Below are 21,995 nucleotides of genomic sequence, written 5' to 3'. Positions count from 1 at the left end.
GGGATTGTTTTATTTAAATGAATGCGAACTATAGCTGGACAGCCACAATTTGGTGTTATGTTAATGTAGGGGCACTCCGATTTTATAACATAATTTTAGTTGGCATTTAGCAATGCTGATCTTAATTTAACCCACAGCCAGCCTCACCGGACCACTAAATTGTCTATACTGTTCTGCAGATACCCCTTAAACATTCATCATTGATTTTGTAAAGGGATACTGTGATGGAAAAAACAGATTTTTTTTTCTATTTAATTTTGAAATCTGACATGGGTCTAGACATATTGTCAGTTTCCGAGCTGCTCCCAGTCATGTGACCTGTGCTCTGATAAACTTCAGTCACTCTTTACTGCTGTACTGCAAGTTGCAGTGATATCACCCCCTCCCCCCCCCAGCAGCCTAAGAACAGAACAATGGGAGGGTAACCAGATAACCACTCCCTAACACAAGATAACAGCTGCCTGGTAGATCTAAGAACAGCACTCTATAGTAAAATCCAGGTCGCACTGCGCCACATTCAGTTACATTGAGTAGGAGAAACAACAGGCTGCCAGAAAGCAGTTCCATCCTAAAGTGCTGGCTCTTTCTGAAAGCAAATGACCAGGCGAAATGACCTGAGATGGCACCTACACACCAATATTACAACTAAAAAAAATACACTTGCTGGTTCAAGAATGAAATTTTATATTGTAGAGTGAATTATTTGCAGTGTAAACAGTGTAATTTAGAAATAAAAACTACACCATAAAAATCATGACCAAATCCCTTTAAAGGGCATGTAAAGTCTAAAATAGAATAAGGCTAGAAATGCTGTATTTTGTATACTAAATATAAACATGAACTTACTGCACCACAAGCCTAATCAAACAAATAATTTATGCTTTCAAAGTTGGCTACAGGGGGTCACCATCTTGTAACTTTGTTAAACATCTTTGCAAGACTAAGACTGTGCACATGCTCAGTGTGGTCTGGGCTGCTTAGGGATCGTCATAAACAAAACTGCTTGAGTTCTGCATGGCTGGGAAGTAAGGCGGGGGCTCCCCCTGCTGTTCATAAGTATGATTGTTTCCCTGCTCAGCAGTTAGGGACCATCTGACAATTCCTATCCACAGCAGTAAATGAAGGGAGAATTTCACTGCATAGAGTCAGGTTTCTTATAAAAACGCTACATATATTTTAATTAAAGTATATTGGAGATAGGTTTCTTTTTTATTAAAGAAAGTAAAAATGGGATTTTATTTTTTTGCCTTTACGTGCCCTTTAAGCTTACAGTTAATAAAAACCCTGCTGAAGTCTAACCTAGGAATTATTCAATTGGAATTCTGTTGTTAATGATCTTACAGTGTGACTGCTTTTTCTCCTTCTAAATCTATGGGTCCTCCAGGTAGAATTGTTGTGATGAAAACTCCCTTCTCTACCTCTGTGGCTGCTTCCCATTTTATTAATGACAACAGTCTAGAAATGGTGCAACCTATTTGCTTTTCAAATGAATGGCAATCCGCTGCAGGCAGAAAATAGAGTTTTAAACACTGTGGGTCCCCTGAGAAGACAATGGATGTGTGTGAAGTGGTCCTAATACCCTGGAGATTCCATGATGAAGGATAGAGGTGCTATTGTTGTTAATTTTTGTAGATTCCTAGAAAGACGGCTGAATATATTTTTTATATCCTATCCACAGGACCTGGTTTCAAAGATGCTTCATGTGGATCCACAACAAAGATTAACTGCAGCCCAAGTACTGAAGCACCCCTGGATAGTACACTGTGACCAGCTGCCTCAGTTCCAGCTGAACAGACAAGATGCTCCACACCTAGTAAAGGTAATGTCGCGTTTTTTCCTTATGCTAGACAAGCCTTCTGATTCACAGGCTAATTAATATTATGTTTCATGCACCGAAATGCTTGCATTTGTTTCCGGTTGCTTCCTTTAGTTCCATTTTTAATCCAACGGCAGCTGCACAAGTACATAGAATGAATTCATTAAAGAAACAGTAACGCCAAAAAATGCATGTTTTAAAATAATGACTCATGTAATGTTGCCTTGAACTGGTAAAACTGGTGTGTTTGCTTCAGAAAAACTATTATAGTTTATATAAACAAACTGCTGTGCAGTTATGGGGGCAGCCGTTCAAGCACATGATATGCAGTGGATCACAGATAAGTTTTGAGGAATCTCATTGTATACTTCAAGGTGTATCTGTTATCTATTGAGTATCCTGTGCCTTTTTCAGCTTTGAATGGCTGCCCCCTGGCTATACAGCAGTTTTTTTTATATAAATTGCAGCAAACACACCAGTTGTATGAGTGCAGCGCAATCCATACATTATATTTTCCTTACTTTAATACATAATTTTTTTGGTGTTACTGTTCCTTTAAGTTAGACTGTTGCAAACCTCCCAACTGTTCCTTTAAGTTAGACTGTTGCAAACCTCCCAACTGTCCCTTTTTCGGAGGGACTGTCCCTCTTTTGACAGCTCAACCCGTAGTCCCTCATTAGTACTGGAAAGTCCCTATTTTCTCTGCACTGAACAGCCAGAAAAAGAAACAAAGTTTCTCACTTAATTGGCTTTTAGCAGAGAGCCCAGAACAGCTAACAGGTGCAAATAAGATACTTTGTAACAATTTTGAGATGCAAAAACACAGTTTAGATAAGGAGAAATATTTTCAAACTTTCATAACCTGCCAAATTTTGTAAAACAAACATGGTAATTAGGGGGTGTGGTCACACAAAGGGTGTGGTCAAAAAATTGCTGCGCAACGTGCGGAAAAAAATTTTTTGTCCCTCTTTTTACTTCTAAAATGTTGGGAGGTATGCTGTTGCACTTTAGCCAGTTCAGTATCCGTATGGCAATATGAACCAAATTAAATATTATACTGATCAGAATTTAATTCCATTTTAACAGATTTCGCCATGTTTGGTGGAAGCAGAATTGCGTATTTCTAAAGTATAAGAATCTGTCTTACTGATATCTATGAAAAGTGAAACGAGTTTTCAGCCTCCTATTTAACAGGTTTTGCTAAATGTTTGCAGGTTTTTTTTTTCTAAATAAATGGTCAACACAAATGTAGAAATCCATAAATATTGAAATTGTTGTGGTTTTTCCAGTTAGTGCAACAAAAACAACTTACCAGCAATGGATGTCAAGTGAGGGAGGAAGTGGGGAAGTCAGATGTGAGGTGGGCAGGCAGAAGAAAAGTTGCAGGGAGAGTGCGGCAGTGACAACTGCTCTCTCATTAAGTTATAAACGTTGTGTTCTGACATAGAAACGCGCCGTTTAAAAGGTTATAAATTACAGTGTGGCCCAATAAGGAATTAGCTGGTCTGTAGATTGTATATGTATGTATGTATGTATATATGATGTGTATATATATATATATGTATATATATATATATGTATATATATATATATATATATATATATATATATATATATATATATATATATATATATATATATATATATATATATATATATATATATATACACATATATATACACATATATATATACACATGCACATTTTGTGTATCTTTCTAAAAATACAGCAGTACACTTATAAATTACAGTGTGGCCCAATAAGGAATTAGCTGGTCTGTAGATTATATATATATATATATATATATATATATATATATATATATATATATATATATATATATATATATATATATATAATATATATATATATATATATATATATATATATACACACACATGCACATTTTGTGTATCTTTCTAAAAATACAGCAGTACACTTTAACATGATTATATTTCTTCACCTGTCCTCACACATTTGTGTTTTGTCTCCATTCTTGTTGTTTAATGCAGGGAGCCATGGCAGCAACTTATTCTGCTTTGAACCTTAATCCACTGTCGCCCGTACTGGAACCTGTTGGTCGTTCTACTCTGGCTCAGAGGAGAGGAATAAAGAAGATTACCTCCACGGCCCTGTGAAAGTCAAGTCATCTAGTAGGAGCAACCTGGAGCTGAAGATTCGCAGCACAACAAAAAGCCATCAGTGATAGCACATATCAAAAAGACACTCGGCCAGCACATGCTCCCGGTCCCTGCCGGCTCTCGTAATCAATGCTGCTGCTTTTGTCTGTTCTCAGTAGTTCAGTGATGGAAAAAAATAACACATCTTACAATGCCGGTGACTTTGATTTAGGCTTTTCACCTCTGCAACTGAAGAAGACACTGAAAATGAAACAAAAGGAAGGCAAATCTCAACGCTGAACAGAAGTATTCATAGTCCTCCAACATAACGGGTTCTAGGTTCACTTTTTATTTGAGCACTTGCATACTCTCAGCTCTTTGCTCCTTAAAATGATGTATACAACATGCCACTCCGCCTTCTGCACTTTCACACAACATATTCAAGTGAAATTTCTACATCTGCCATTTTTTTTTATTCTTATTAGATCGATCATCTTTTGCCTTGTCTTAATAGAGAATATGATCTAGTCCTGGAACGATGTGGACAAAAGAAAAAAAACTACAACTGTGGAATTTATCATGAATGTATCACAACCTTGATCGGCAACAAGAACGGACCCCCCCGCATGTAACTGTGGGACGACCGCCGGAATAGCTTTCAAACTGCAATAAGTTCAAGCATTATGCCTCCAGCAAGCAGTAATAGGTGTATATCTGACTTTAATCTATTTTTTTTTTTGGGTGGGATTATAGCTCGGTGGGTGACCTTCTAATTTGACAATTTGCTTTTTAAGTTTTTGGATTTAAAATGATGCACACACACACGGTGCAAGCTTTAATGCTGTCCTTGCATGACACTCCACTGGATCACTTCCCTCAGTCTGACCTATTCTGCTTTGTGCATTAACGGACAACCTTTAAAAACAGAACCTGTTTGTCAGTGCCTGATGGCTGGAGAAGAAGATTGTCAGCACTTGTATTGTACTATGATAATTACTTGTTCTCAGAAAAAGGGACTTTGTCAAAACTTCGCAAGCTTTCCCAATAACTACGAGATGAACTGTTTATAAGACTAGCAGCCCTTTTCTGGATCTTTTTAGTTCTGTGGCTAACGGCACACGGGGCAGAATCTCTGCTGGTGTGATTCATCTGGCTAATAAACACTCCACTCCTTTGTTCTGCTACCTTTTGACTATAAAGGGGAACTATCGCGAAAATTAATATAAGCTTCATCATACTGAAGTAAGAAATTTTCTAAATACATCAATTAAATATTCTGCATAGTTTCTGAAATAATCAAGTTTATATTCACTATTCCTCTCTCAGCATCTGTTTCTGTTCATTCTCTCTTCATGCAGCAGTTGGGTGTCAGATATTCATTGACAGTTAGATACAATATATCTTACAGGGGGGGGGCCTCCCTTTCCTAGTAGATGTATTAGAGCTCACTCAAATAACTGATTCCAGTACAAAAAATTTTGTATATAGAGAGACAGGATTTCTGGTGATTTTAAAGGGGTGATTCACCTTCAAACAAATAGTTGTTTTCAGATAGATCACCAGAAATAACTACTTTTTCCAATGACTTTCTTTTTTCTATGTCTGACAATTTTTCTAATATTGAAGTTTAAAGTGTAATTTTTCACCTTCTGAAGCAGCTCTGGGAGGGGGGGTCGCCGACCCTGTAAACTGTTCTAAATTGATACATTTAGTTGATACATTTCTTATCTTTGTCCTTGCTGAGCAGAATCTCTGGGTTTCATTACAGGCAGCTGTGAGACTTGATACAATAGTTGCTAATACTCCAGAGATGCTGCTGAGAAATGTATCAACTAAATGTTGCAAAATTACAATTCAGAATCTGCACCTGAATTACTGAGCTGCCAGACTGAAACTCCTGAGACAGGAACATTCAACTTTAAACTTAGATTTTGGAAAAACAGTAAAAATAAATAATGCAAAGTAATTGAAAAAAGCCTTTATTTCTGGGGAACAATCTGAAAACTGAATTGAAAAAAGTGTTTGGAAGGTGGAAGAGTGAGCTCTAATACATCTTCTAGGCAAAAGGACCCCCCTATATGATATATTGGATTAAAGACCTGCACGGGTCCATTTTTTTTGGAACCCATACCTGCAATCCACAACCCGGACCCGCAACCCACATTCTTACCCGCTTGGACTCGTTACACGACCCACAAGTTCTTTATCCGCGACCCGCTGACCATCAAGAATCAGGAAGTGCATTGTAAACCGGCACTTCATTGTAAACCGGAAGTGACATCATCTGGAGTAGGCGTGGTCAGAAAAAAATGGCGTAAAACAGGGAGTGCTGTCATTGTAAACAAGAAGTGAAATTATCGGAAGTAGGTGTGGTCAGAAAAAAAGAAGTAAAAAGCCCTATTGAGAAGACCAGCGACCCGTAGAACCGCCAACCCGTGTCTATACCCGGAACTTCTACCCTCAACCCGCAGGGTACAGCAGGTTTTTGCGGGTACCCGACCCTCTGCAGGACTCTATATTGGATCATTCATCTGACACCCAACTCCTGAATGAAGAGAAACAGATGCTGAGAGAGGAATAGTTATGATAATCTTGATTATTTCAGAAACAGTACAGAATTTATAATTAAAGCTAATATTACATTTTCATTTTCACGATCCTTCCTCTTTAATGGAAATCTCATGACACTGCTAGTACAGGCAGTTATCTGCTGAAATGTTCTAATATGAATTTGGGGTGCATGAAAGTCACAAGGAAGGGCACAGGCTTACTGGTGTGTCTCTTTTGGCAGAAGTACTGAAGAATTGGTAGAAAAAATGATCCATGTGCCATTAGTGTTTTGCTTTTATGTCCATAAATGAACGGTGGAGGAGGGTTTTTTTTTCCCACTCTTACAAACCACGGGGGTAAATGAAATGAATTTGTCACTAAGAGCTTCCCGCCTTTAAGCGTCATGAATTCCAGGTTTCTACAGCTGAAAATGAATCTGCTACGGAATAGTGATGTACGGGCCGACCTGAAACCCGCAGGTTTGGGCCGACTCCTGCACAAAATCTTCGGGCGGGTCGAGCTCTTCTCCTGCTCTCTCCACCTGCAACCTAGTACTGCCGTCTTCTGGCACCGGAATTTATAGACTTCCGGCTGCCCCTTTTGTGATGTCACTGCGGGGTGGGTCTATAAAAAGAGGCAGGACCGGGTCAGATGCGGTTCAGGAGGGGGCGGGGGCGGGTCGAGAAATTCTCGACCCGCACATCACTACTACGGAAACTTTGGAAAACAAATGTGAGATTGATCAGAGTGTTGTCTTCAACACGTTTCTAAAGGGTTAAGCATATGGATGCAAGTAGGAAAACTGCCTTTTTGGAGGTGCTTCATGCATCAGTCACATAACCCTCTGACGACCAGTAATGCGGCACTGCTATTGCGAATTATCTGGAACAGAACTAAAATGTTACGTTATAAGTTTTGTAAAACACAAGCAACTCATATCATAAACTTGATGTAGAAAGCTGCTGCTGTTATAGGAGGGTAAGGTCAACATCTCATGTACACTTGCTCCTGTAACAGTATAGGGCTTCTCTGTGCAATTATACAACTTCCCTCCATTAACCAGAATAAGCCATTTCACCTTTAATTGTGCTGCTTCTCTCCTGTATACACCAAAAAATGAAGAACGGGGTCGCACACTGTATACGAAAAAGATTTATTAACAGAAAAAACAAAAGTTTACAAAATGAAAACATTTGCCTTATGCGTTTCGAAAAGGATAGAAAAGGGGAAAAGGCAGCTTTTTCACTTATTTTTCTATCTTTGTGCCCCTGATGAACGGTCTAAATGCGTAGGGGAAATGTTTTTTTATTTTGCAACCTTTTGTTTTTTCTGTTAAATCTTTTTCATATAGTGTGCAATCCGCTTCTTAGTTTTTTTTTTTGTCTGTACTTATATTGGAGACTTGGTTGATCAGCACCTCGTGTCAAATTTCGGTGTGCGCCTTCTAACCCCTTTATATTCTCTCCTGTATACAAGCAGAATGCTATGTCCACTCACATTGTATTAACCTTTACCAGCACTTAATCGGTTATGACTTATGCTACTCCTGTCGACCAATGGCATACGAGTGTTCGCAGAACGGAAGTGCCGGCACCAGTTAGATAGAAAATTGCATGACTTGATCATTTCAGAAGGGTATACAGGTATGGGACCTGTTATCCAGAATGCTCGGGACCTGGGGTTTTCCGGATAACAGGTCTTTCTTTAATTTTGGAACTTCATACCTTAAATCTACTAGAAAATCATGTAAACATTAAATAAACCCAATAGGCTGGTTTTGCTTCCAACAAGGATTAATTATATCTTAGTTGGGATCAAGTACAAGGTAATGTTTTATTATTACAGAGAAAAAGGAAATCATTTTTAAAAATCTGGATAATTTGACTATAATTGAGTCTATGCGAGACGGCCTTTCCGTAATTAGGAGCTTTCTGCATAATGGGTTTCCGGATAACGGATCCCATACCTGTACAGTTTCTTGTTAATCTGTTTCTGGGTAAGATTAGGGAAAATGATGTATGCTAAGATTATCATGTAATTCTCAAGCTAAAGGGAAGTTGTACACAAAGGGATGTAATTATTTTGCAGCTATCTGGTGGGAGGGACATTTTTTTAAAAAAAAAAAATATAGAGAATATTTTTCTACACTTATGTACAATCATTCTTTCTATTGACTCTTTAGCTTGGCATGTCTGTATGTTTATAATCATATTCCAGGAGTTTGTGGTTGACATTTGGAAAGTGGATAACTGATGCTTTTACAGAGATGAAACGTTCCAGTGCTACAAGAATAAAGATGAATAGCCCAACTCTCCTACCTATGAACAATCTCCAATGAATCCCAACGTGTACTCTGTCTGATCTGATAAACCGGAACGGTGATCGCGGCTTGTACATTTCACGTCAACTGTTTTTGTAATCCTCTAAGGAAAACGCAGTCCTTTATATAATAAACTTCTAAATACGTACACGACATAGGTGTTGCCTGGTGCCTTTCTACATCCTCTGTGTGTGTTTGTTTCTCCAGAACAGAATACTTTGTGGGTATCGGCTACAACTATATCTGGTCTTTCTACAGTAGGTCCCCAATCTCCCCAGCTCATGTGAAGCAAAATTGCTGTGGAGAAATTCCCACTAGTGATGAGGGAAATTTTTCGTCTATAGACTCCAGTGGGTGAAATTGTGAATTGTCGCGCATCAAAAAAAAGTGCTGGTTTCCTCCAGTCCAGACTCCTCTCTGTCCTGTGTTAGGCAGTGCTCAAATCGAAGATGTTATCATCCCCCGGTCCACTAAATTGTGTGTGTGCCTTTATGTGGACAACACACTCTTTGTGCCGGATTTCAGTCTTGCACAACCAAAACGGAGTTTTTAGACCTCTTTCCCTGGGGCGCCCTAGGCCAACCAGCCGGCCTAAAACGTCATAGCTGCACTGCTTGATTCTCAGTCACTCCTCCAAGCGTTTTTTGCGGAAGCGCGCTGGTGGCGCCTGCGCAGCACACTTGTGGTCGCGAAAGCGCCGATTGGTTGCTTGCTTGCTGCGCTAAGACCATAGGAGACTCGCAAACGGAAAGGAAGAGATGCGGAAGGTAAGCGCTGAGAGGAGTGCTCGCTCCGTATGTGAGGAAAAAGCAAGGGTTGAGCTAGAGGAGGCGGAAGAAGACGCGTATGTTGCCTGGCCCTCACCTTATCCATCGTGCGGAGGTCTCTCCATCTCTTTGCGCCCTTAGGCACGGTGCCTCTTCTGGCCTACCACTAGTTCCCGGCCCTGGTTTAAGTCAATAGGAGAGTCCAAGGATCAATTTGAGAGCATGTTGCAGCCTTGCCTTTCAGAGAAAAAATAAATCGAGTCTTGAATTCTAGTATCAATTTGTTTAATATTCAGTGAGGTCGTTGATATTCATTCGATTTCATTAATTTACATTATCGACACTAGGTCCAGATCTATGGGAGTGTTGAAAAAAACTCACGTGAAATATTCAAAATTTGACACTTGTGATATGTGCCTCTAGGTGTAGGAGCTTCACGAGCGATTTTGCTGCGATGCGACGCCGCTGCAACACAAACGCGGCGCTTGTCCGTAATGCGACAAAAATAAGGTAACTAGAAATTGTCGCAGCCAGTTGATACTGAGTAGAAGAGCTGACATAAAAGTGACTACGTGCGGCATGGATTATCCATCGAGCAGAGGGCATGTGAAAGCAGATGTCTAATAGTCGAAATTCTATTAGCCTTAATTTGTTCTGCAAGCGATATGTCGTAGAGTGTCGGAATGGACAGAGATACTCGTGGAGTCCAACCCTTATGAGCACTCTTTGTAAACCAGGCCCTCACTAGATTTCTAGGCACACTCCCATGAGATTATCTCTCACCTGTATATAATGACTCTTATGATGATCTGCATCTGCTTGGTATACACAGCTGACAATACTGCCATTTCCATGAAGGAAGAAGCAAATCGTATTCACATGGCGAGGACAGCTGTCTCTATCTGCTGATGACACCTCACTAGGTGGCTAAGGACATTGATGATATTAATCGGCTCAATAGAACCTTGTGAAGACATGGCTTAAATTACTGTATAACTAAAGCTAGTGGGGAGTGAGATTCCAGAGGAATCATGTTTAACCATCTGTTTATATCTATTTCTAGCAACCCAACTGATAATTGAGCACCCAGTCTAGTCGTGGTGATCACATGGTTCTATGAAAAGGTCTTCATCATATGCTTTATATCGTGAATATTGCACAGCTAGGTAAATTATATAACCATTTGCTGAGTGTGATTATCAAAACACATCTGCAAGGCAAGTATCATGATGTGAATAGTGACAATGGGGACAAAGAAAAATATCATGGCCAAGTCCTGCCGAGAGACAGAATGGCTGCCCTACACGTAATGCAGAAGATTATAAACATTTTAGGATTTTAAAGGGCACAAGCTTCAAGACTTTTCACCTACTGCTTCCAAACGGCCGAAGTTCAATGTCGCACAGGTGCTCTCACTGCTCTTGGTTAACAACGCCACTTCCGGCCCTAATGACGGCTCTTCTGTTTTGGATTTTGGCATGGGAGTGGGAGGAAGTGAAGTGCAAGATTCCAGTTGCAGAGTAATTCAGGTTAATGGGTGGATTGGGTGGGGACGGATAAGGGAAGTGGGGTATTGGGGGATGGAGGGGTGCGGCTGTAAAGGTCTCAATCATTAAGATTCCTGATGAAAATGTGTCTTTGGTTGCCTGTGCTGTTGATTTAAGTGTTGCAAACCTTTGAGATAAAAGTATTTGGTCTGGAAATTAAAGAGTTGAAATAAACATGTTTGATGTTTGTTACAGATAATATATTAGTATATTTAGTCGATCTTCGTCTGTTTCCTTAGCTAATACGATTTCTCAGCTCAAGTTATTAAGGTTGGGTATATTTATCTTTAATGTGGATTGGTAATCCCAAAGAAGCAAAAAAATATCTAAATCGATTAAATGTTTGGTTTTTAAAAAAAATAAAGGAGTATAGATAGCCATACAAACAATTTGCAAGGTTATTGATATAATGAGGAGACCTTTGGCCAATTTTGACCACCAAATTGGACTGATCGACAAGTTGGCCTGGGGCCAAAACTTGATCATGCGGGGCTAATGGTGATTTACTGGGAGAGAACAGTATTGTCAGCTTTACATGGTGTGCCTGGAAAACTTCCAGGGCCGGACCTAGATTGCCATTTAGAAGAAGCTACTAAATCAACCATATAGTATAATCCCTTTGCATATGCAAGGGTAGGAATCGCATTACTTTTTGTCACATTATTTCAAAAACAATAAAAAAGTTTTCCCCTTCGCCCATCCTCTAATTTGCATATGCTTTAATTAGGATTCGTTCAGTAAAATACGAGCTTATTTCATGCGAAGGATTCAGGGGTTTCAGACCAATAAAATAGTTGGATTCAGTGTCATCCCTATTAATATCATTACATTGGATGGATAAAACAGCAGGAACATGTGCGATGTGAGAAATTACAATTCCTGAGCCATCCCTGACAGCTGAGTTATCTAGGTTATGTTGGTTACTTCAGTACCCTTACTTACCGTCATATAAAGGTGTCCAGAACAGTGGCGCAGTTTCCCCCAAGTCAGCTCCCCAAAGTTGCGATACTGAGATGCGCCCCTTCTCCCTCAAGGCTGCGACGGGCATGCGCGCCCACAGACTCCGGCCTGCAGCCCATGGCTGACTTTTGGGCCTGTCGATTCAGATACATAGCCCCACGGAGCGACGTCATTGCTTGCTGCAAACCACTGGGTGCTTCACATATCAATCGCGGGGTCTTCGAAATTGGGCAAGTGGGGACCTAGGGAGTAGCGACTCCTACCTGCTTCCTTTCCTGGGTGCTGTAAGTTTGCCACGGTCACCATGGGGTTGGTGGCTCCATGTGATTGGTGTCGTTTATGAGTATGGGTCCCTCTTTACATACAATCAATATCCTCTATAGCAAATGGTGACTGGGGGTTGATATGAGGAGGAGTGGTGGCATTACGTGCTATGCCATTTAAGAGGACACATACCCACGCACTGGGCACTCAACAGTTCTTGCATGGAAGCAGCCAGTTTTACTGGCTGTGTAAGAACAAGGTTTTAATGGAATTGCTGGAGCTGTGCAGGGGAATGGAGAAGTAACCTCTGTAGCTAGGAGGCTGCAGATCTAAGTCCCGGCTGAAGAGCAGCAAGCAGCTGGAACAAGAAGTAGAGTCAAGTTGTTACACTCTCAGATTGTCCCATTAGTCCATACGTTCTGGGCTCCCAGCAGCAGGCAACAACAGAACTGTTTGTGATAGTGTCAGTATGAGGTAAATAAAAAGCTTGGCGCTACTGCCTAATAAATTTTAGGATATTCTCAGCCAAGTCTATCTGAGTTATGGGATCTGAACCCTACAGCACCTGGAATTGAGCCTTTGCCTCGCTGATGTTCCTCCTACAAGTGTCTCACAATTTTTCGAGTATCGGTTACGATTCTTGGTTCTCGTCGCGTTCCTGTGCCACTTTTGGCAGATTTATAATGTGAGGTTGACAACGCACACTATTAAAAAAATCATACCATGTTTTATTCATTCCTATGGATTTTTAAGAATCTTATTTATTAATGGTTCACCTCTTTCATCATTAAATATGCTTAAAAATCCCATAAGGGATGAATAGAAAGTGAGTGGCGTTTTATTGAGTTTAAATTCCACTTGAAGGGTGAACATAATGGGGCATGATTTTCTAATTGAATCTAATATCGCCAATCTCGGGCCTGGCCTCCGTGCTGGCCTCATCACTCCACCCTCTGTCGTTGCAGCTGTGATCTCCCACTGGAGTTGTCACCATCGACTTTAATATATCCATTGAATCTACCTTTGAATAAAGAGAAAAATTACCAGCGCAGGGTTTTGCGCACTGTTTGTTCTATATCATGTCAGTCATATGCTGGGGGACTTGCATTTTAAATGACCACAGATTACTACTACAAACGTTATATGGGGGCTTGTCGTCGGCACCCTGAGGTCTTAACATATTCTTGGGCCAGATTGTGGTAGTTACTCTCATTTTTTGTAATAGGCAACATGCGCTGACAACTTTTCTCTTTATTTTGTGTTATATGGATTTTATGTTTTATAGCAGCTGCTCCATCAGATTGTGGGTTGGAATGAGCGGATTGGCACATGCATGCTGGTCAGGCACAGGAGTGGTTAGACCTGAGTTTGGCGATTCTTTCATTGTGTTTCATTCAGACCTTTTGGATATTAAAGTATAGGAGCGAGCACTTTAGGAGTAAGGGTCAGAGGCTTAAGAATGGGGGGTCAAGACTGGAGGAGGGAGTTTGGTTTATAAGAGGTGAAGGGGTAAAAACCTTAATTTATTCACATGGAACCAAACATGTCGGCAGGTCAATTTACCCTAACATACACTATTTCAATTTCTACAACTTTACTAATATTCTCTTTCCATTTCTCCAATTTACTGATAGAATAGACTTGGGAATACAGATGGGGCATATGAGAGCAGCCATACACAGGCAGATCTGTAAGTCTAGCCTAACACGTCTACACTCTATAGCAATTGGCATTGGCAAAGACCAATTAAAAGTTGAGGACAGTACTTCAAAGAAAAAAGTAATTTTATTTATAATTTTATTATGGCAATGCCAAACCAAGCCATTCAGTGCACATGGATTGTCAGAGCAGAAGGAAGTCGACCATTATTTTCTCTAGTGTAACTACACCAGTAAAAAAAATAGCTACCATGGAATAGACATAATAATGGCACACGGGGCCCTACATCTGCTTTTCTCCACAGGTATAGAAAGATAAATATGGTTCCAATTCGCTCCTTCCTATATTTTTATGGACAGGTACAGAATTGTCCTGTGTGCAGACACACAGAGCAGATGTGAAATAAGGGCTGCGTATCTGCACATAGGCAACTACCATACCTGTCCCTGAAATACAGGAAAGAGCAGATTGGAAGAACATGCATCTTTCTACAAATCTGGAACCATTAGCCTTTTGTTGAAAACATTGGTCAACGCACATTTGTCTTGCCACACTTTTAATGTTATATAATATAAAGTGCTGATGTACAAAGTGGTCGGGAAAACATCACTTTAAAAACACATGATTTCAGTCAAATAACATTGCGATCAGTCAGTGGTGTACAGGGGCATTTTTTAGAAGTTGTCTGCAGGAATATATACACTGCATGGAGGCAGGGTTCCAAGAGCTGTGGAGAAGCAGTGCAGGTCATTGCCTAGAGCAGGGAACCTGTGAGCAACATTCAGAAGTAAAAGTAATTGGGGACCAACACTAGCATGAAAAATGTTCTTGGGTGCCAAATAAGCACCGTTGATTGGCCATTTGGTAGCCCCTATGTGGATTGTCAACCTATCTTGAGGCTGTTTGGCAGTGCACCTGTTTTATCTGCAACCAAAACTTGCCTCCAAGAATAGAATTTAAAAAGAAGCACCTGATTTGAGGCCACTGGGAGCAACATCAACACGGTGCAACTTTTTGCTCATGAGCCACTGGTTGGGATCACTGACCTAGACTTTCAAACGTGGCAGAATGGTACTAGTCGAGAAATAATCAAATCTGACATTGAGTTTAATGGCATCCTCCTATGGCCAAAAAATTGTGAAAAACACCTGTAGCAACTGGAGTAGTTAGTTGCAAATTGAAGAAATAACCAGTGGCACTGGAGGTTTCAATTATATTTCTACAAGAATAAATGAAAGCAGCCAATAAAGACATAGTGGATACATGAATGATACATTTCTTGGTGTTCTCAAAAACTAAAGCTTAAACAAGAGTTCTACTTTATTTTAACTGATTAAAACAAAAGTGTGGTGAAAATACATTTTCTCTGTTTGTGCAAAATGAATTGCACACATATTACTGAACTACAGCTCCCAAATACCCTGAAAGTCTTTAGCCAGGACTTACAATGCAATCAACTAAGGCTGACTCTGACAAATGTAACGTGCATAGTCTATTTCTAGCCAAGTAGATAAATTTACCTATTCGATTCTAAAAAGTGGCCAAAGAAACTGTACATCAAACAAAAAAGTAATTTTATTTATAATTTTATTAAAACATAAATGAAAACATGAAGCAGGATCATACAACAAATCTAAGACACAATAAATAAAACCAAAGATTTTCTTTAGAGTACCACTTCCATTCCTGGCAAAACAATAGAAAACTGCACAAAATGATGGCGACAAAAGGAGTCAGGATGTGAGGAATCCAACAGCAGCTGTAAAATAAAGAAAAAAAAATAAATGAACACATTCTTATCTAAATAAATTGAAAAAACTGATGTCATTAAACAATTACTAAAATTAAATAGTTCTGTGAATTAAAGGAGGAGATAAGTCCACATCTGACCCCACTCAGTTTGTACCCCTCCCTGCTTCCCCCTGCACAGTCTTACCCCTGAATCCTTCTCGCTCAAGAAATAGCGACCGGAAAAGCAGAGTGAGTGCTCCCAGCCACCATCTTCTAAATCTCATGAATCGAGTGGATTTTTGGTACATGCGCAGTTGTAGTGAATTTCTGGGTTTGAAAAATACGCATGCGCCGAAAAGAGACGGGATGTGCTGAGGAGGAGAAAGAAGAAAACAAGATGGTGGCTGGAAGCTCCGCTACACTCACACTGCTTTTCCAGTCGCTATTTCTGGAGGGAGAAGGATTCAGAGGTAAGACTGTGTGTGGGGGGGGGGCAGAAGGGCAGTTAACATCAAGGGGGGTTGAATTCTCCTTTAAGTTATAATAAAAAGGGATAAGAAGCCATATCCCACTACAGGAGGATGAGGGATTTCTGATATCCAAGACTGGCACAGTGACCTCCCACCTAGGTTGCCACCTTTTCTAGAAAAAAAAAAATTACCGGCCTTCCTATGTTTTATGGTTTTTCCCTATACTTAACATTGCAATCATGCAACATTTTTACCAGCCAGGCCAGGAAATACAGGCCAGCTTGGCAACCCTACTCCCACCCCATCGACTTTCAAATATACAGTGACTCCCCTTCCCCCCGCTAAAGGCCACAATAACACACCCTCAACCACAGAAGAGGCACAGTGACACCCCACTCATGCCACTGATTCAGAGGCACAGCCCCCCCCCTTTACCCCAAAGAATTTCAGAGGCACAGTGATCCCCAACACCACAGAAAATCAGAGGCACAATGATCTCCCCATCGCCCACAGAAATCGAAACACAGCGATCCCCCCCAAAGCCCACAGAAAATCAGGAGGCACAGTGATCCCCCCCATACCCACAGAAAATCAGAGCACAGTGATCCCCCCTATAGCCCACAGAAAATCAGAGGCACAGTGATCCCCCCTATAGCCCACAGAAAATCAGAGGCACAGTAATCCCCTCCCCCAGCCCACAGAAAATCAGAGGCACAGTGATCCCCCCTATAGCCCACAGAAAATAAGAGCACAGCGATCCCCCCCTATAGCCCAGAGAAAATCAGAGGCACAGCGATCCCCCTATAGCCCACAGAAAATCAGAGGCACAGCAATCCCCTCCCCCATCGCCCACAGAAAATCAGAGGCACAGTGATCCCCCTATAGCCCACAGAAGATCAGAGGCACAGTGATCCCCCCTATAGCCCACAGAAAATCAGAGGCACAGTGATCCCCCCCATAGCCCACAGAAAATCAGAGGCACAGCGATCCCCCCCCATCGCCCACAGAAAATCAGAGGCACAGCGATCCCCCCTATAGCCCACAGAAAATCAGAGGCACAGTGATCCCCCCTATAGCCCACAGAAAATCAGAGGCACAGCAATCCCCCCCCATCGCCAACAGAAAATCAGAGGCACAGTGATCCCCCCCGCCCACAGAAAATCAGAGGCAGTGATCCCCATAGCCCAAGAAAATCAGAGGCACAGTGATCCCCCCCTATAGCCCACAGAAAATCAGAGGCACAGCGATCCCCCCTATAGCCCACAGAAAATCAGAGGCACAGTGATCCCCCCATAGCCCATAGAAAATCAGAGGCACAGCAATCCCCTCCCCCATCGCCCACAGAAAATCAGAGGCACAGTGATCCCCCTATAGCCCACAGAAAATCAGAGGCACAGTAATCCCCCTCCCCCATCGCCCACAGAAAATCAGAGGCACAGTGATCCCCCTATAGCCACCAGAAAATCAGAGGCACCCCCCCCTATAGCCCAGAGAAAATCAGAGGCACAGCGATCCCCCCCATCCCCACAGAAAATCAGAGGCACAGTGATCCCCCCCCCATAGCCCACAGAAAATCAGAGGCACAGTGATCCCCCCCTATAGCCCACAGAAAATCAGAGGCACAGATCCCCCCATAGCCCACAGAAAATCAGAGGCACAGCGATCCCCCCATAGCCCACAGAAAATCAGAGGCACAGCGACCCCCCCCCCATCGCCCACAGAAAATCAGAGGCACAGCGATCCCCCCTATAGCCCACAGAAAATCAGAGGCACTCAATCCCCTCCCCCATCGCCCACAGAAATCAGAGGCCCCCCATCGCCCACAGAAAATCAGAGGCACAGTGATCCCCCCTATAGCCCACAGAAAATCAGAGGCACAGTGATCCCCCCCATAGCCCACAGAAAATCAGAGGCACAGCGATCCCCCCCATCGCCCACAGAAAATCAGAGGCACAGCGATCCCCCCTATAGCCCACAGAAAATCAGAGGCACAGTGATCCCCCCTATAGCCACAGAAAATCAGAGGCACAGCAATCCCCTCCCCATCGCCCACAGAAAATCAGAGGCACAGTGATCCCCCCATCGCCCACAGAAAAATCAGAGGCACAGTGATCCCCCTATAGCCCACAGAAAATCAGAGGCACAGTGATCCCCCCTATAGCCCACAGAAAATCAGAGGCACAGTGATCCCCCCATGTGCAGCCCCCCCCCATCACCCACAAAAAAATCAGAGGTACAGCGATCCCCCCTATAGCCCACAGAAAAACAGAGGCACAGTGATCCCCTATAGCCCCAGAAAAATCAGAGGCACAGTGATCCCCCCTATAGCCCACAGAAAATCAGAGGCACAGTGATCCCCCCCCCATAGCCCACAGAAAATCAGAGGCACAGTGATCCCCCCCATAGCCCACAGAAAATCAGAGGCACAGCGATCCCCCCCCATCGCCCACAGAAAATCAGAGGCACAGCGATCCCCCCTATAGCCCACAGAAAATCAGAGGCACAGTGATCCCCCCTATAGCCCACAGAAAATCAGAGGCACAGCAATCCCCTCCCCCATCGCCCACAGAAAATCAGAGGCACAGTGATCCCCATCGCCCACAGAAAATCAGAGGCACAGTGATCCCCCCTATAGCCCACAGAAAATCAGAGGCACATGATCCCCCCTATAGCCCACAGAAAATCAGAGGCACAGTGATCCCCCCCTATAGCCAGAAATCAGAGGCACAGTGATCCCCCTATAGCCCACAGAAATCAGAGGCACAGCAGTGACCCCCCCATCACCCACAAAAAAAATCAGAGGTACAGCGATCCCCCCTATAGCCCACAGAAAATCAGAGGCACAGTGATCCCCCCTATAGCCACAGAAAATCAGAGGCACAGCGATCCCCCCCCTATAGCCCAGAGAAAATCAGAGGCACAGCGATCCCCCCTATAGCCCACAGAAAATCAGAGGCACAGCGATCCCCCCTATAGCCCACAGAAAATCAGAGGCACAGCAATCCCCTCCCCCATCGCCCACAGAAAATCAGAGGCACAGTGATCCCCCCTATAGCCCACAGAAGATCAGAGCACAGTGATCCCCCCTATAGCCCACAGAAAATCAGAGGCACAGTGATCCCCCCTATAGCCCACAGAAAATCAGAGGCACAGTGATCCCCCCCATAGCCCACAGAAAATCAGAGGCACAGTGATCCCCCCCATAGCCCACAGAAAATCAGAGGCACAGCGAATTCCCCCCCCATCGCCCACAGAAAATCAGAGGCACAGCGATCCCCCCTATAGCCCACAGAAAATCAGAGGCACAGTGATCCCCCCTATAGCCCACAGAAAATCAGAGGGCACAGCAATCCCCTCCCCCATCGCCCACAGAAAATCAGAGGCACAGTGATCCCCCATTGCCCACAGAAAATCAGAGGCACAGTGATCCCCCCTATAGCCCACAGAAAATCAGAGGCACAGTGATCCCCCCTATAGCCCACAGAAAATCAGAGGCACAGTGATCCCCCCTATAGCCCACAGGAAAATCAGAGGCACAGCGATCCCCCCTATAGCCCACAGAAAATCAGAGGCACAGTGATCCCCCCCATAGCCCATAGAAAATCAGAGGCACAGCAATCCCCTCCCCCATCGCCCCACAGAAAATCAGAGGCACAGTGATTCCCCCTATAGCCCACAGAAAATCAGAGGCACAGTGATCCCCCCTATAGCCCACAGAAAATCAGAGGCCACAGTAATCCCCTCCCCCATCGCCCACAGAAAATCAGAGGCACAGTGATCCCCCCTATAGCCCACAGAAAATCAGAGGCACAGCGATCCCCCCCCATAGCCCAGAGAAAAATCAGAGGCACAGCGATCCCCCCTATAGCCCACAGAAAATCAGAGGCACAGTGATCCCCCCTATAGCCCACAGAAAATCAGAGGCACAGTGATCCCCCCTATAGCCCACAGAAAATCAAGAGGCACAGTGATCCCCCCTATAGCCCACAGAAAATCAGAGGCACAGTGATCCCCCCCATAGCCCACAGAAAATCAGAGGAACAGTGATCCCCCCCATAGCCCACAGAAAATCAGAGGCCACAGTGATCCCCCCCATAGCCCACAGAAAATCAGAGGCACAGCGATCCCCCCCCATCGCCCACAGAAAATCAGAGGCACAGCGATCCCCCTATAGCCCACAGAAAATCAGAGGCACAGTGATCCCCCATATAGCCCACAGAAAATCAGAGGCACAGTGATCCCCCCTATAGCCCACAGAAAATCAGAGGCACAGCGATCCCCCCTATAGCCCACAGAAAAATCAGAGGCACAGCAATCCCCTCCCCCATAGAAAATCAGAGGCACAGTGATCCCCCCTATAGCCCACAGAAGATCAGAGGCACAGTGATCCCCCCCATAGCCCACAGAAAATCAGAGGCACAGTGATCCCCCCTATAGCCCACAGAAAATCAGAGGCACAGTGATCCCCTCTATAGCCCACAGAAAATCAGAGGCACAGTGATCCCCCCATCGCCCACAGAAAATCAGAGGCACAGTGATCCCCCCTATAGCCCACAGAAAATCAGAGGCACAGCAATCCCCTCCCCCATCGCCCACAGAAAATTAGAGGCAAAGTGATCCCCCCTATAGCCCACAGAAAATCAGAGGCACAGTGATCCCCCCTATAGCCCACAGAAAATCAGAGGCACAGTAATCCCCTCCCCCATCGCCCACAGAAAATCAGAGGCACAGTGATCCCCCCTATAGCCCAGAGAAAATCAGAGGCACAGCGATCCCCCCCCCTATAGCCCAGAGAAAATCAGAGGCACAGCTATCCCCCCTATAGCCAGAAGAAAATCAGAGGCACAGTGATCCCCCCTATAGCCCACAGAAAATCAGAGGCACAGTGATCCCCCCTATAGCCCACAGAAAATCAGAGGCACAGTGCAGTGACCCCCCCCCATCAGCCACAAAAAAATCAGAGGTACAGCGATCCCCCCTATAGCCCACAGAAAATCAGAGCACAGTGATCCCCCCTATAGCCCACAGAAAATCAGAGGCACAGTGATCCCCCCCATAGCCCACAGAAAATCAGAGGCACAGTGATCCCCCCCCATTAGCCCACAGAAAATCAGAGGCACAGCGATCCCCCCCCATCGCCCACAGAAAATCAGAGGCACAGCGATCCCCCCTATAGCCCACAGAAAATCAGAGGCACAGTGATCCCCCCTATAGCCCACAGAAAATCAGAGGCACAGCAATCCCCTCCCCCATCGCCCACAGAAAATCAGAGGCACAGTGATCCCCATCGCCCACAGAAAATCAGAGGCACAGTGATCCCCCCTATAGCCCACAGAAAATCAGAGGCACAGTGATCCCCCCTATAGCCCACCAGAAAATCAGAGGCACAGCGATCCCCCCCTATAGCCCAGAGAAAATCAGAGGCACAGCGATCCCCCCTATAGCCCACAGAAAATCAGAGGCACAGCGATCCCCCCTATAGCCCACAGAAAATCAGAGGCACAGCAATCCCCTCCCCCATCGCCCATAGAAAATCAGAGGCACAGTGATCCCCCCTATAGCCCACAGAAGATCAGAGGCACAGTGATCCCCCCCTATAGCCCACAGAAAATCAGAGGCACAGTGATCCCCCCTATAGCCCAACAGAAAATCAGAGGCACAGTGATCCCCCCCATAGCCCACAGAAAATCAGAGGCACAGTGATCCCCCCCATTAGCCCACAGAAAATCAGAGGCACAGCGATCCCCCCCCATCGCCCACAGAAAATCAGAGGCCACAGCGATCCCCCCT

At 43.8% G+C, this 21,995-nt stretch overlaps 1 protein-coding gene and 1 long non-coding RNA gene across 3 annotated transcripts in view; one reads left to right on the top strand and one right to left on the bottom strand.

Moving 5' to 3' along the window:
• Window positions 1-5,112, top strand: part of rps6ka3.S (ribosomal protein S6 kinase A3 S homeolog) — a 65,256-nt gene extending 60,144 nt beyond the window's left edge. For both annotated transcript variants that reach the window (XM_041583632.1, XM_041583631.1), the window contains exons 21-22: window positions 1,679-1,819; window positions 3,830-5,112. In XM_041583632.1, coding sequence (XP_041439566.1) covers window positions 1,679-1,819; window positions 3,830-3,955 — 267 coding nt within the window. In that variant the 3' untranslated portion in view covers window positions 3,956-5,112. The remainder of the gene's footprint in view (window positions 1-1,678; window positions 1,820-3,829) is intronic.
• Window positions 5,113-15,574: 10,462 nt separating this feature from the next.
• On the bottom strand, window positions 15,575-16,106 carry LOC121400477. Its single transcript, XR_005965761.1, has 2 exons — window positions 15,941-16,106; window positions 15,575-15,763 (listed from the first exon to the last, which is right to left on the bottom strand). It is a non-coding gene; the product is annotated as an uncharacterized LOC121400477 (long non-coding RNA).
• Window positions 16,107-21,995: the final 5,889 nt, after the last annotated feature.

Source organism: Xenopus laevis, chromosome 2S (genome assembly GCF_017654675.1).
Source record: "Xenopus laevis strain J_2021 chromosome 2S, Xenopus_laevis_v10.1, whole genome shotgun sequence".
NCBI lineage: Eukaryota > Metazoa > Chordata > Amphibia > Anura > Pipidae > Xenopus > Xenopus laevis.
Note: the sequence above shows the minus strand (reverse complement) of the source record. Positions and strands in the feature narration are given on the sequence as shown.